This window comes from Choloepus didactylus, chromosome 15 (assembly GCF_015220235.1).
Source record: "Choloepus didactylus isolate mChoDid1 chromosome 15, mChoDid1.pri, whole genome shotgun sequence".
In the NCBI taxonomy this organism is placed as follows: Eukaryota; Metazoa; Chordata; class Mammalia; order Pilosa; family Megalonychidae; genus Choloepus; species Choloepus didactylus.
Window position 1 is genome coordinate 46,494,243 of NC_051321.1, and position 14,564 is coordinate 46,508,806.

The 14,564-nt window shown below is 40.7% G+C and overlaps 1 protein-coding gene across 4 annotated transcripts in view; it reads right to left on the minus strand.

Moving 5' to 3' along the window:
• PAPSS2 (3'-phosphoadenosine 5'-phosphosulfate synthase 2) overlaps positions 1-14,564 on the minus strand; it is a 111,149-nt gene that overhangs the window by 34,132 nt on the left and 62,453 nt on the right. For all 4 annotated transcript variants that reach the window (XM_037804291.1, XM_037804290.1, XM_037804292.1 and 1 more), the window contains exons 2-7: positions 8,151-8,268; positions 4,876-5,111; positions 3,913-4,051; positions 3,222-3,340; positions 2,998-3,111; positions 1,397-1,508 (exon numbers count right to left, since the gene is read on the minus strand). In XM_037804291.1, coding sequence (XP_037660219.1) covers positions 1,397-1,508; positions 2,998-3,111; positions 3,222-3,340; positions 3,913-4,051; positions 4,876-5,111; positions 8,151-8,268 — 838 coding nt within the window. The remainder of the gene's footprint in view (positions 1-1,396; positions 1,509-2,997; positions 3,112-3,221; positions 3,341-3,912; positions 4,052-4,875; positions 5,112-8,150; positions 8,269-14,564) is intronic.

The following is a 14,564-nucleotide window of genomic DNA, read 5'->3' on the forward strand; positions in this document are numbered from 1 at the left end:
CAGGAGGCTACATGGGAAAACTAATACTCCGAATTCTGTATGCTTTCCCCCACACCCAGATGCCAGCTTGGGGAAGAGTAGATGAGAAGAACAGCTCTGATAGGGAGCTGAAGTTCGAAATGATGGAATATTTTATATTACAGAGACTGTTTAAAATGGAAATATTTGAGATAAATCCCTGCCCCCACACTTCTCTCTAAGTGGAGCAAAGTATTGAGAAGAATATTAGATGGGGTATAGAAAATACAGAAGTTAGATTTTTCTTTGTTCTATTCAGGAATAGTGCAAATTTGAGAATTTGCTAGTGAATCTGCTGTACCTCTCCCGGCTCCCACTCCATTACTCAACCTCAGCTGAAACCCTGGTTTCCTTTTTCACTAAGAAAGTTAAAGTAATCAAAGAGACCTTCCACAAGTTTCTATCACTGTATCTACTTACCTACCAGTTTCTATGTCCTTATACTGCCTTCCCTTCTGTTACTGTAGAGGAATTGTCTGATCTGAGGACCCATTTTTATTCTAGAGTCTTTGAGTTCTGATTCTGACTTTATGCCCTACATCCCAGGCAGCATCACATGGCCAAAACACAAGCATCTTTTCCAAGAAAGAACATCTGATTTTTTTTCCTACAAGGTTTGGAGACCTGTTCAGTATTACAAATTGTGTGACTCTGCCACCACCCCAACCCCACTTAGTAGCTATTCCCCAGGGTCTTGAAAAACACAAGTTCCATTTGATAAGCTCAAGCAATTCTAGGAAGTATTTGATCATAGAAGAGGGTGGAAGTTTTCTGAAGAACACATGCTTCTGACCTTGACCAGTTCAGCGCTCTAAAAGCCATTCAGCCTGTGCCCAGAAAGCCCAGAAACCTCCCTTAACACTTCTGTTAGAGTTTAGGATGAAGCCAACCTAACATATTTCATGCATGGGCATAAACATCAACAGATTAGCACCCACCAAAGAAAGCAGAAATCCTTGAGAGAGCAACCTAGAGTTAGCTACGTGTGCTAAACCCAGCAGTCCTGGCTGTCCCCAGGGTGGTCTCTAGCAGCCAGCAAGGGTGCTTCTGACTGCTTGTTGCCTTCTGAATATCAGGGCCAGCAAAGGGCAGCAGGGGTGAAACAGACTTAAACTTTTCTTTGCTTTGTATGTGAGAAAAATCCTCATTTATCATTTCCTTTGATTTTAAATAATCAACAATCCTTTGAGGATAAACCAAAAAAATCCTAAAATTATAAGCTTATATATATAACAGAACTGGACATGCCATAAATGATTTAAACATTGTCATAATAATAATTACAAACAAGATATTAACATGTCTTGTCCTGTGCAGATGCAGACTTCTGGGAAAGACCTTTTTAAATAATCAAGAGTAAAAAACAAAAAAATCATACCATCTAGCAGGGTGCCAAAGTGTAGAGCCTGCAAGTACTCCTTTTCCCGCATGAAGCCTTTGAGAGGAGTGGCCCAGCCTTCACTCAAAACTTGGACCCACTGGAGATCCAGCTGCAAAACATGAAAAGCAGGTGAACATTTCCATAAGCTCTGTTTTTTAAGCCATCTGGCCTGGGGCAATCCTTTCTTACTCAGCTGGCAGGACGAGGAGGGCAGAACATTTTATGTGTTACGTGTTCCCATATGCTATGCCAACTGTGATCTAAGGGCCTGATAGGTTTGAGTCTAGAACTTTCCAATGGGAGAGTAATGAAAAAATTTCAAGTTGAGATGTTTTATTTGAGCACAATAGGTTGTATTTACCCGTCATGTGCAACTTGTTGAAAAGTCACTTCTCATTCTTTCTTTTCTCCCCCCCTCTTCCCCCCGTCCCCGAAAAAAAATTCCAGTTTAGCTTTATTTTTTTACCAAATGTACTAGTTATTTGACTGAATTGGGCCAACCATTGCCTTGAAGATAAAAGCCCAAAAGTCTTCATATGATACTGAAAGCTCTTCAAACTCTGTCCCCTGGGCCCACAAAAGAAACTCCATAGCCTCCCTCTCCCCACTTGGGGCCCAGTGGCCAACAGTGCCAGACAACTTGAAAGTCTAAACCTGTATGTGGTTTCAGGCCTGTGTTTTATCCCATCCACCCCCCACCTGTAAACTCCTCTTCATTCTTTAAAACCTGACTCATAGGTCACTGCTCTGAAGCCTCTCCTGTCATCCCTAAAGCCAAGAGAATTAATCATCAGATTATTTGTAGTTTTTTGGTACCATGAAGACCATCTGTTACTAGAACTAGTACACTACATTATAATTATAATTATGCATTTACCCATCTGCCTGGAGTGCTGGGGCACTTAGGAATTATTTTACAGAGTCAGGGAATCTGTTTGTAAAATTTTCATGGCTTAAGAGGGTATAGGGTCTTTACTATACCTCTTATAAAAATCTCCAAGGTTTTTATGGATAATGAAAATGTACCAGTGAAAACTTATCACCTCCTATGGATCAAGCAACAATGACCCATAAAAAGGCTAAGGCACGTGCATAGCAGTTTTACTTCCAGGTAGTAAAATAAATCCAACCAAGGCTGTCTCCCTCTCTCCTCAGACTGGACTATCCTTCGTGAGTGGAAAGTGGGTTTTTGCAGGGTAGAGAAAGATCGAGGCATTCATATCACTTTAGATCAGGATTGCTTTGCTTCTCTTCACACTCCATCTCAATTGCCCAAGAAGCACTTGTGTCCGCACAAACTGTTTTCTTAGCTGCTCCAACAAATAATTATTGCCTGATGTAAAACTGTCCTATGCAAACACGAAGTTTCTCTTCCAGTCTGCCTCTGTACAAGCGTTGATCAGTTGCCCCATGGCAGCTCTTGGTGAGTTTTTCTTGGAGAAGGGATTTAAAAAAAGTTGGACAAAATGAAATGTTTTTCCTCACAGACACTGTATTTCCCTTATCCATCCCATCCTTGTTATTAAGTGTAATTGTAAATGGATTATAGTGTCCGATATTTATCCTAATTCTCCTTTGGCCAGTCTACACCCTCCTACCTTGGTAATTGATAATGAAGGGAGAGTTTCAGCTTCAGCTCGAACTTGGTCAAGTTTGTTTTCTGGCACAAAGAGTTCATGGATGCCTTTGATTACTGTGTGGGGTACAATGTTCTGAAATGAAGCAGAAATGGTAACAATTTAAAATTAAAGAGCATTAATAAATAGATTACTTTTCAAGACTTAATTAAATTTTTTTTCTACAAAAAATGACAAGCACCTACCTGCTCTTGCAGAAGTTCTACTACCTGCTGGACACAGTCACTTACTGAGGACACACTGGTTTTCAGCACACACTCAGGAGCTTCAGGTTTCTCATAATCAGAATCAATACCTGTAAATCCTGCAAGGAATAAGAGTGAAAATCACATCAGTGCCAACAGAACAATGTTTTAAATCAAGAAGGGCTAACACATATGTGAATAAAGTGTTAAACTGAGAATTTAGATTATAGCAGAAAAGATCAAGCAGCCTTCCTTGACCACTAGCCATAGTAAGAAAACATACAGCTGTAGTTTCAATATAGAAAGCCCCCAAATTATTAAAAAAAAATCTGACTAGCTAAGTTGCAGCCCTCTGCAGCTGATTAGAAATGAAAAGGCAGACAAGAAGAAGGAAAAACTCAGAACCACCCCTCCCGTATCTACACACACATATACTCTCCCATACACATCTACATTGTCACTTCTCTGAACTTCATTGGTTATGGCTGAGAAGGTGACAGTTTTTTAAAAATAAAACCCCACATTTTAATAAGCCCATGGATGTATTGAAAATATGACGATTTGATAAGAAGTTATGCATGATATATGCAAATTTGGAAACCTTATTTAAACTTTAGGTAGAATTCTGGAAATAGAATAAGGATCAGTAGCCTGAGTGACTGGTGAAGGCACTGCTAGCTGGTTCTCGTACCTTTAATCTCCCCAGCTCGGGCTCGCTTGTAGAGGCCTTTTACGTCTCTGCTTTCACAAATGTTCAGAGGTGCATCTATGAATATTTCAAAGAATGGCAGTCCTGTGGATTCATGGATTTTCCGGGCATTTGCACGATCCTGGGAGAAAATATGTTTAAGAATGTAACAAGAGGTTTTACAATGAAATTCTTAAACATGAACTGCTGTGTGTTCTGTTACTTGGTACCCTTAAGATAGCACTGGGGTTTGTGCTCTGCAGAGGCCACGGGGTTCTACTCCTTTAGAGAAAGTGCAGAGATATCATTGTGGTAAACATAACTCTCTCAAGGACTCAGAGAGAGCACCGAAAGCAGTCTCTCATCACAGGATACGGGGAAACCAAATGCAAGAGCCTCCGGCCCTAAGTCTAAGGAGGGTAACAACAGAAAAAACTAGAAAGAGATAAGAGGTACTCTTCCCACTCAATATGGGATCCTGTCGCTCAAAGGAGCTGTGTTCACAGCTCTATCATTTGTAACCGTCAGAAATTTCCTGTTTTGAAAACAAGAGTGACACTCCTCCTCAAGGACTTCAACTTTAAAACACAAACATAGCCTGATTATTTGGTGGTGACCTGCTCTTTTCTTTACAGAACTGAACATTCTGACTTTTCAGAGAACTGAAATTACAGAGATTTAGAGTTTTTCTCGTTTAGATGTTTCTTCCTTTCAACTCTAACCAAAGGGCTCCTTTTAACAGTGAACGTGAAAGGATTTATGTCAACTGGTGTCCTGGCATCTGGAAATGAAGAAAATCTTTATATAACCAATATTAAATAGAGAAAATGAGGGCACAAGACGGGAGAGGAGAAAACAGAGGGGGAAACGAACGTCTAACATTCCATTGTGCCCTCCCCTCCACCCGCCTTCTTTTCCTGGCAGTTTGAGAGCGCTCATGCTGCGTGTGGTGCCAAAACATTTTACCTTGGCAAAAGGAGAAATGAAGCTGGTAATGCAGATCAGGCCAGCGTCAGCAAACAGCCTGGCCACCTCAGCAATCCGGCGGATATTTTCTTCTCTGTCCCCAGCAGAGAATCCGAGGTTTTTGTTCAGGCCGTGCCGGATGTTGTCCCCGTCCAGGGAGTAGCAAGGGATGGCATGGGAGACAAGGTACTCTTCCAGAGCAAAACTTATTGTTGTTTTTCCAGCACCAGAAAGACCTGTTCAGAACAGGCAAAACAGACTGACGTCCCCGATTGTTTCAGATGATAAACTATTTAAGATGATAAAGTGTAATTAAGCTCTCACTGGCCAAATCACAATCATTAGACTCTAGAAAAAGCAAAATACTTGCATATCTTTCAAATTCTGAAATAACTATTGGTCCCCTATTAGGATTGTAGCCTTTCAAAGCCACTGGGGATTATAAATAAGGGGATCTGGGGGCTAGATATGGTCCTCAGTGTATTCTGTTTTGCTTACAGAGTGTTTTAAAAATTAGCAAGTTGTGCAAAAGATTCCAGATTCTACAAGCTCTTGAAAAAGGAGATCTGGTGACAGTGCCTTGTCTGCCCTCATGCAGCGATCAGCTAGAATGGAGGGGGAGAGGCAGCCCCTGGAGACTGGCAGGATCACCTCCCTTCTAAATGCCCTGAACAATCATCTGACAATAGAGCTTACATACTGTCCTCTTAGCTTTAAGGTTTTTCCAAAATGGCTCTTAAAAGATGAAGACAGAACGTCATCCTGAGCGAGATGGCAGATGTATCTAGAGGTGCCGTCTTAGGTATTTTGAGTCTTTACATGAGAATTGAGTGGCCTTGTGCCTCTCTCTATGGTTTCAAAGCAAAATGATTGAGAACACTTTATAATTTCTATATGAGTCAGAAGATAAGGAGAAAGGGAAAGAAATGCAACCTGCCAAACTTACATAAGAGCTCAAAATCTGAACAGCTCTGGAAAACTAACACTTTAAAAATTCCATTGTCCTAAAGATCTCTGAATCTGAAGAATATTCTATCATGCCAAGCCACTGTTGGCAGTAAGAGAAAAGGAAAAGGTAGGAGCAAAGACAAAAGACAAATATATAAGAGTAATAAGAGAGATAAGAGGAAGAGATGGAAAATTAAGAGAAAGGCAGGTATGAAGAACAGAGAAGAAAAGACTTGGGAAAAAGGACAATATATGAAAGGTAAACAAATAGCTTCCATATTTTACTCATGTTTTAAAGCTATGCCATAGGCCTTGACAAGGGATCACTGGAAGAAATGGCCACATGAAGAATATGTCCAGTCTTTGCTAAATCATTGTTGAAGATGTCTGTTATGTTATGTTATTCAATTTTATTTGAATAAACACTAAGGTAATCAATTCCTCTTAGATTTTATGTTAGGTTGGAAAGGAAGGAGAATTGGGGCTCCTGAAGTTCTGATATGTTCATTTACAGCAAAAAATGAGAGACATATGTATTTCCTTCAATTTTGCTTCAGCTGTCAGGAGACTAAGACCTAAGTCACCATATTAAACACAATTGTCAACATGTTTATTTTAAAACACTGAAGTAACATTAATTACATTTAATGCAAGTGTTCCTCTGGGCCAGTTACTGTGTTAAATGCATTTATGCTTTATTTCTTTTAGTCCTACCTACAGCCCTATGAGGCAGGTACTATCTTTATTTTCATTTTACAAATAAGGGAACTGAGGCTTAGAGAAGTTAACTGGCTTGCCCAATGTTACAAAGTTAATGTAAGTAGAGATGGAACTCAAATTCAAATCTCTGAATTTCAAGTATTCAGTTTCTAGTCTACCTGGACAATATCCTACCGTTGAAACTTAAGAATAAAAAAAAATTTAGGAAAAGAGCAAATTTTTTAAGATTAAAAAATATCAGGGGAAGTATACCCTGATTTTTTTTTCTCTTCTATCAGTTTTCTTTTTATTTTCAAGGATGTTCCAATGAGAAAATATGGAGTCTGTGTGTATGTCCCAATACAGAAGTCGTTTCATCAGTAAACATCTTATGAAGGGAAACAAATAAAACTTTGGGAATATAGCTGTGCTTTACCTACTGCTAAATATCATGTCTCTCAGAGCAAGTTGGGGTAAATATTTCAAGAATAACGATGGGTGAAGCTGCCTATATGAATACGGCCAGCTCCATTCCCCTGTCTATCCTCTCCCCGGCTGGAGAAAGTTGTTTTGATGCTGAGGTCCAGGGATGAAGGAAACCAGGAAAGCACAGGCACTAGGAAGTCCAGGGAGGGTAACGATAGAAAAAACTTGAATAAGAGGAATGAGCCTGACTTAGGCAGGAAAGGGAAAGACTCAGAAAAGCAAGAAAAGATTCAAGGCAGGTCCCTGCCCACCACATTCTTTAGAATTATCTTCAGGTTAGAATAAAACAGCTTTTGTGAACAGACCATAGTCCATAAATTGATTACATAACCTGAATAAACATGTCTTTGTATCTCCATTTGAAATTTCACAGCTATGCAATGATCTTGGTTTTTCCTTTTGAATCCAGGTTATGTCAGATTAACATTCCCAGGGAACAACTTCCTCCACCTTGTACTCAGTGTAAGAAGGAAAAGCCCAGGATTTGGGGTCTGGAGTCCTAGCTTCTAATTCCAGTTCTATTACTAATCCTTAGCTTTGCCATTCTGTGATTATATAAACACTAAAAAAGGAGAGTCATTTGGTCACTGGGGTGGCTTGGAGCTATGCACCCCAGAAAAATATGCTGTTAAACTTAATCCATTCCTGTGGGTATAAACATTTATAAAGAGGGCCTTTTGATGAGGTTTCTTCAGCTAAGGTATGGCCCAGCTGAATCAAGATGGGTGCCTTATAGGGAACACCACAGAGAGGGAGAAAGCCAGAGGGCACAGCCAGAAGCTGAACGTCAAAGGGAACTACATATTTAGGCATGAATGTGAGAATTATGGAATTCCTTAAAGGTGGCAGGGGATGTCACAATCAACTTGTCCCATCCTTTCATGCCAGAGAGGAGAAAATCGTGGCCTGGAGACATTCCATGGCTTGATCCAAGTCCTAGTTCTCACTCACGATAGAGTTAGGACTAGAATCCAGGCTTTCTACTACAGCTCAGCCTCCTTCTAATGTTAAAATCAATGGGTAACGTGAAATATGCTACACTAATTTCCTTAAAATTGTGTGACCTGGTCCATAAATTGATTTTCAATGAAAAAAGATAGATGGATCGATAGATAGCAGACAGACAGATAAACATGGCATACCTGTCATCCACACAGTACATCCTCGGAACCCACCCCTTGTTCCAACCACCTGCCCTCTCTTGTTTCTGCTCACGTGGTGGGCCTGGTAGACCACATTGGTGGATTTCTGCTGGTTCTCCTACAAACAAGACAAGACCAAGCACAGTATCTAATTAATAAAATCTTCACTGGAACAATATAAACCCATTTTTAGCATTTCTAATTGCAAAGCTAAAGTATGTGACAATTTATATGAAAGACATTTTGAAAAAGGAAGACTCACACTTGCCCCCCGATACAATTTCTTTTTTCATTTCTAAAAATTACTCTGATGCCATTATCTACATATATATATATATATTTCATAGTTATGAATGCCTTTACCTGCTTTATGCATTCTGCTTCTTTCACTTAATGTTATTCATAAGAATTTGTTTCCACATAATATTTTTAAATAATGCATAATACTCCATTGGTTCATATAACGCAATTTACTAAATAACTAATAAAATTATAATCCAATAACTGATTACATTAATAGTCTTCCCTAACTGTCAGTCCTCTTCTGTAATTGTCATACAAAGTAACATTAATTCTAGAAATTTCAAACAGAATACCTATCAGGATCCTTTGAAAGTATAATTCCAATTAAACCATTTTTTAATATTATATAATACTTTTGGTTCTAGGACATTCAAAAATTTGTACTTTGGGTAATCCATGATGGTTTGAAGGAACATCTAGTTTCTATAAATGCATGTTCTGCCCCAAGGTCTTATGGGCTTGAATGAGAACAGCCCGAATATTCCAGCAGCTGAGGAAATATCAGCGTAGGGCCGGCTGAACTCCACGTCGACAGAGCCAGGGGAAGACCCGGGTCTCAGTGGTAAAGGGTAAACCCTCCCACCCAGACATCAGCGACAATAAAGAGTGTAGTTCCTGAGGAGAAGTGTGATGCCCAGAGCTACTTCTTCACAAGAACTAAACTCTGCTCCCACTTTCCCAGGAGCCAGCAAGGGAGCTTTTTAATCTTTCAAAAAGCCCAACAGAAAGGGAAGTGTACCAGTTATTAGGTTTCAAGACTAACTCAGATTTCAAATGTCTTTATTTAGGCTGTAATAAAATCAGCCGAGTGAGGTCACACAGATTATCTGATGCTGATCCTAAGCTCTGACCGGAAGGCACATGTCTGATGAATACAAACAGGAAAACCGTCCATAAATACAATTTGGGGTGGACATTTTTTTTTTCTCACATATGATCCTGGGGTGGGGAAACATAATGGTGGTTAAATAAAAAGGTTGGAAGCTACCTATGTATGCCTTGGGTGTGATAATTTCTAATGATAACTGCAATCCAGGTTTCTGGACTAGAAAAATCTAAGGAGTCTCTTGAGAGAACAAGGACTAAGAAAGTACCAATATTGTTAGAGCAAGACCCAGAGGGCCTTGGGAAACTTCAGGCCACCCAGGGGCAACATTTAGCTTCTTGAGAAAATCTAATCACCTCTCTATGCCTCTTCCCTTTGAGGGAAAAACAAAGAGGATACAACTAGGACTGTTTGGAGGTTTAAATGAGATAAAGGATGGGATGTGCTCTGTAAATGGAAAGCTCTCTACAAATGTGGATGCTGGGGACTGCTATTCACTGTAGATCCGACAGGAGAGGCTGGAGCAGCCAGGATCAGTACCAGGAAAATGGCTTCAGGACCAAGGGGAAGTCACACTCTGCTGACCCTTGGGGGCTCAGAAAGGCAATGCACACCAGCAGGGGTGGGGCTGCTAGTGAGGCACAGAGCTGGTGTCGTCAGAGCTGAGGGTCCAAGCAGGAGGCATCTGCAGAATTCTGCAAAGGAGCCAGTCGGCGTGGGGAGGTATGGGAGTGGACCAGACATCATCATGTGGGAAGGGCCCACGAGGAAGGTGGTCGAGGGCACCATGGGCAAACCCTCGAAAGCTAGCTGTTCCGATCATCCAGTAAGCAAAACTGGTCAGAAGCCTAGTCTTGGAAGGGCAGGGACTCGGCCCCAGAATGCCACAGGACCGTCAGCAGTGATGACCCGCACTAGAGGGCTCGTAAATGGGGACAGATTGGGCTACTCCAAGAGATATTTATTAGCTGCATCTTAATCATGGATTTCTGTACAGATTTTCTCTCACTTCAGAAATTTTTAAACAAACAAACAAACAAACAAAAAATCTTTTCAGATGGCCAGGTTTGGGGTTTTTTTGGTTCTAGAAGGTATTTTGCTTCTTTCTTATTTATCTCAAATTCACCCTTGATTTTCAGCAAAAGGCAAATAACACAGAAGGAACCATTTTGAAGAATATTTGAACTGCAAAGCGGTAGAACAGTCAAAAATATTTTTTTTCCATACTGAAACATTTACATTCTTCTAAAAAGCATAGGTGCTCTAAACTTTGGAAAAAAAAAATGGTTGTCAGAAAGAGGATGCTCTCTATAGAAAGCAAAACACACATTACAGAAAAATGTTTAAATATCCTTTCTGCAGAATTGGGCTGAGGCGGGGCAAGGTGGCAGACTGGTGAGCTGTATGTTTTAGTTACTCCTCCAGGAAAGTAGGTAAAAAGCCAGGAACTGCGTGGACTGGACACCACAGAGCAATCTGTCTTTGGGCATACTTCATACAACACTCATGAAAACGTGGAACTGCTGAGATCAGCGAAATCTGTAAGTTTTTGTGGCCAGGGGACCCGCGCCCCTCCCTGCCAGGCTCAGTCCCGGGGGAGGAGGGGCTGTCAGCTCCGGGAAGGAGAACGGAGAACTGCAGTGGCAGCCCTTATCGGAAACTCATTCTACTGATTCAAACTCCAACCATAGATAGACTGAGACCAGACACCAGAGACTCTGAGAGCAGCCAGCCCAGCAGAGAGGAGACAGGCATAGAAAAAAAACAACACGAAAAACTCCAAAATAAAAGCAGAGGATTTTTGGAGTTCTGGTGAACACAGAAAGGGGAAGGGCGGAGCTCAGGCCTTGAGGCGCATATGCAAATCCCGAAGCAAAGCTGATCTCTCTGCCCTGTGCACCTTTCCTTAATGGCCCTGGTTGCTTTGTCTATTAGCATTTCAATAACCCATTAGATCTCTGAGGAGGGCCGTTTTTTTTTGTTTTTTTTTTTTAAATCCTTTTTGCTTTTTCTAAAACAATTACTCTAAGAAGCTCAATACAGAAAGCTTCAAAGAATTGCAATTTGGGCACGTCACGTCAAGAGCAGAACTAAGAGAGCTCTGAGACAAAAGGCAATAATCCAGTGGCTGAGAAAATTCACTAAACAACACAACTTCCCAAGAAAAGGGGGGTGTCCGCTCACAGCCACCATCCTGGTGGACAGGAAACACTCCTGCCCATCACCAGCCCCATAGCCCAGAGCTGCCCCAGACAACCCAGTGTGACGGAAGTGCTTCAAATAACAGGCACACACCACAAAACTGGGCGTGGACATTAGCCTTCCCTGCAACCTCAGCTGAATGTCCCAGAGCTGGGAAGGTGGAGCAGTGTGAATTAACAAAGCCCCATTCAGCCATCATTTGAGCAGACTGGGAGCCTCCCTACACAGCCCAGCAGCCCAGAACTGCCCTGGGGGGACGGCACTCACCTGTGACATAGCACAGTCATCCCTCAACAGAGGACCCGGGGTGCACAGCCTGGAAGAGGGGCCCACTTGCAAGTCTCAGGAGCCATACGCCAATACCAAAGACTTGTGGGTCAGTGGCAGAGACAAACTGTGGCAGGACTGAACTGAAGGATTAGACTATTGCAGCAGCTTTAAAACTCTAGGATCATCAGGGATATTTGATTGTTAGGGCCACCCCCCCTCCCCGACTGCCCAGAAACACGCCCCACATACAGGGCAGGCAACACCAACTACACACGCAAGCTTGCTACACCAATTGGGCCCCACAAGACTCATTCCCCCACTCACCAAAAAGGCTAAGCAGGGGAGATCTGGCTTGTGGAGAACAGGTGGCTCGTGGACGCCACCTGCTGGTTAGTTAGAGAAAGTGTACTCCACGAAGCTGTAGATCTGATAAATTAGAGATAAGGACTTCAACTGGTCTACAAACCCTAAAAGAACCCTATCAAGTTCAGCAAATGCCACGAGGCCAAAAACAACAGAAAATTATAAAGCATATGAAAAAACCAGACGATATGGATAACCCAAGCCCAAGCACCCAAATCAAAAGACCAGAAGAAACACAGCACCTAGAGCAGCTACTCAAAGAACTAAAGATGAACAATGAGACCATAGTACGGGATATGAAGGAAATCAAGAAGACCCTAGAAGAGCATAAAGAAGACATTGCAAGACTAAATAAAAAAATGGATGATCTTATGGAAATTAAAGAAACTGTTGACCAAATTAAAAAGATTCTGGACACTCATAGTACAAGACTAGAGGAAGTTGAACAACGAATCAGTGACCTCGAAGATGACAGAATGGAAAATGAAAGCATAAAAGAAAGAATGGGGAAAAAAATTGAAAAAATCGAAATGGACCTCAGGGATATGATAGATAATATGAAACGTCCAAATATAAGACTCATTGGTGTCCCAGAAGGGGAAGAAAAGGGTAAAGGTCTAGGAAGAGTATTCAAAGAAATTGTTGGGGAAAACTTCCCAAATCTTCTAAACAACATAAATACACAAATCATAAATGCTCAGCGAACTCCAAATAGAATAAATGCAAAAAAACCCACTCCGAGACATATACTGATCACACTGTCAAACATAGAAGAGAAGGAGCAAGTTCTGAAAGCAGCAAGAGAAAAGCAATTCACCACATACAAAGGAAACAGCATAAGACTAAGTAGTGACTACTCAGCAGCCACCATGGAGGCAAGAAGGCAGTGGCACGATATATTTAAAATTCTGAGTGAGAGGAATTTCCAGCCAAGAATACTTTATCCAGCAAAGCTCTCCTTCAAATTTGAGGGAGAGCTTAAATTTTTCACAGACAAAGAAATGCTGAGAGAATTTGCTAACAAGAGACCTGCCCTACTGGAGATACTAAAGGGAGCCCTACAGACAGAGAAACAAAGACAGGACAGAGAGACTTGGAGAAAGGTTCAGTACTAAAGAGATTCGGTATGGGTACAATAAAGGATATTAATAGAGAGAGGGAAAAATATGGCAAACATAATCCAAAGGATAAGATGGCCGATTCAAGAAATGCCTTCACGGTTTTAACGTTGAATGTAAATGGATTAAACTCTCCAATTAAAAGATATAGATTCGCAGAATGGATCAAAAAAAATGAACCATCAATATGTTGCATACAAGAGACTCATCTTAGACACAGGGACACAAAGAAACTGAAAGTGAAAGGATGGAAAAAAATATTTCATGCAAGCTACAGCCAAAAGAAAGCAGGTGTAGCAATATTAATCTCAGATAAAATAGACTTCAAATGCAGGGATGTTTTGAGAGACAAAGAAGGCCACTACATACTAATAAAAGGGGCAATTCAGCAAGAAGAAATAACAATCGTAAATGTCTATGCACCCAATCAAGGTGCCACAAAATACATGAGAGAAACACTGGCAAAACTAAAGGAAGCAATTGATGTTTCCACAATAATTGTGGGAGACTTCAACACATCACTCTCTCCTATAGATAGATCAACCAGACAGAAGACCAATAAGGAAATTGAAAACCTAAACAATCTGGTAAATGAATTAGATTTAACAGACATCTACAGGACATTACATCCCAAATCACCGGGAGACACATACTTTTCTAGTGCTCACGGAACTTTCTCCAGAATAGATCATATGCTGGGACATAAAACAAGCCTCAATAAATTTAAAAAGATTGAAATTATTCAAAGCACATTCTCTGACCACAATGGAATACAATTAGAAGTCAATAACCATCAGAGACTTAGAAAATTCACAAATACCTGGAGGTTAAACAACACACTCCTAAACAATCAGTGGGTTAAAGAAGAAATAGCAAGAGAAATTGCTAAATATATAGAGACGAATGAAAATGAGAACACAACATACCAAAACCTATGGGATGCAGCAAAAGCAGTGCTAAGGGGGAAATTTATAGCACTAAACGCATATATTAAAAAGGAAGAAAGAGCCAAAATCAAAGAACTAATGGATCAACTGAAGAAGCTAGAAAATGAACAGCAAACCAATCCTAAACCAAGTACAAGAAAAGAAATAACAAGGATTAAAGCAGAAATAAATGACATAAAGAACAAAAAAACAATAGAGAGGATAAATATCACCAAAAGTTGGTTCTTTGAGAAGATCAACAAGATTGACAAGCCCCTAGCTAGACTGACAAAATCAAAAAGAGAGAAGACCCATATAAACAAAATAATGAATGAAAAAGGTGACATAACTGCAGATCCTGAAGAAATTAAAAAAATTATATGAGGATACTATGAACAACTGTATG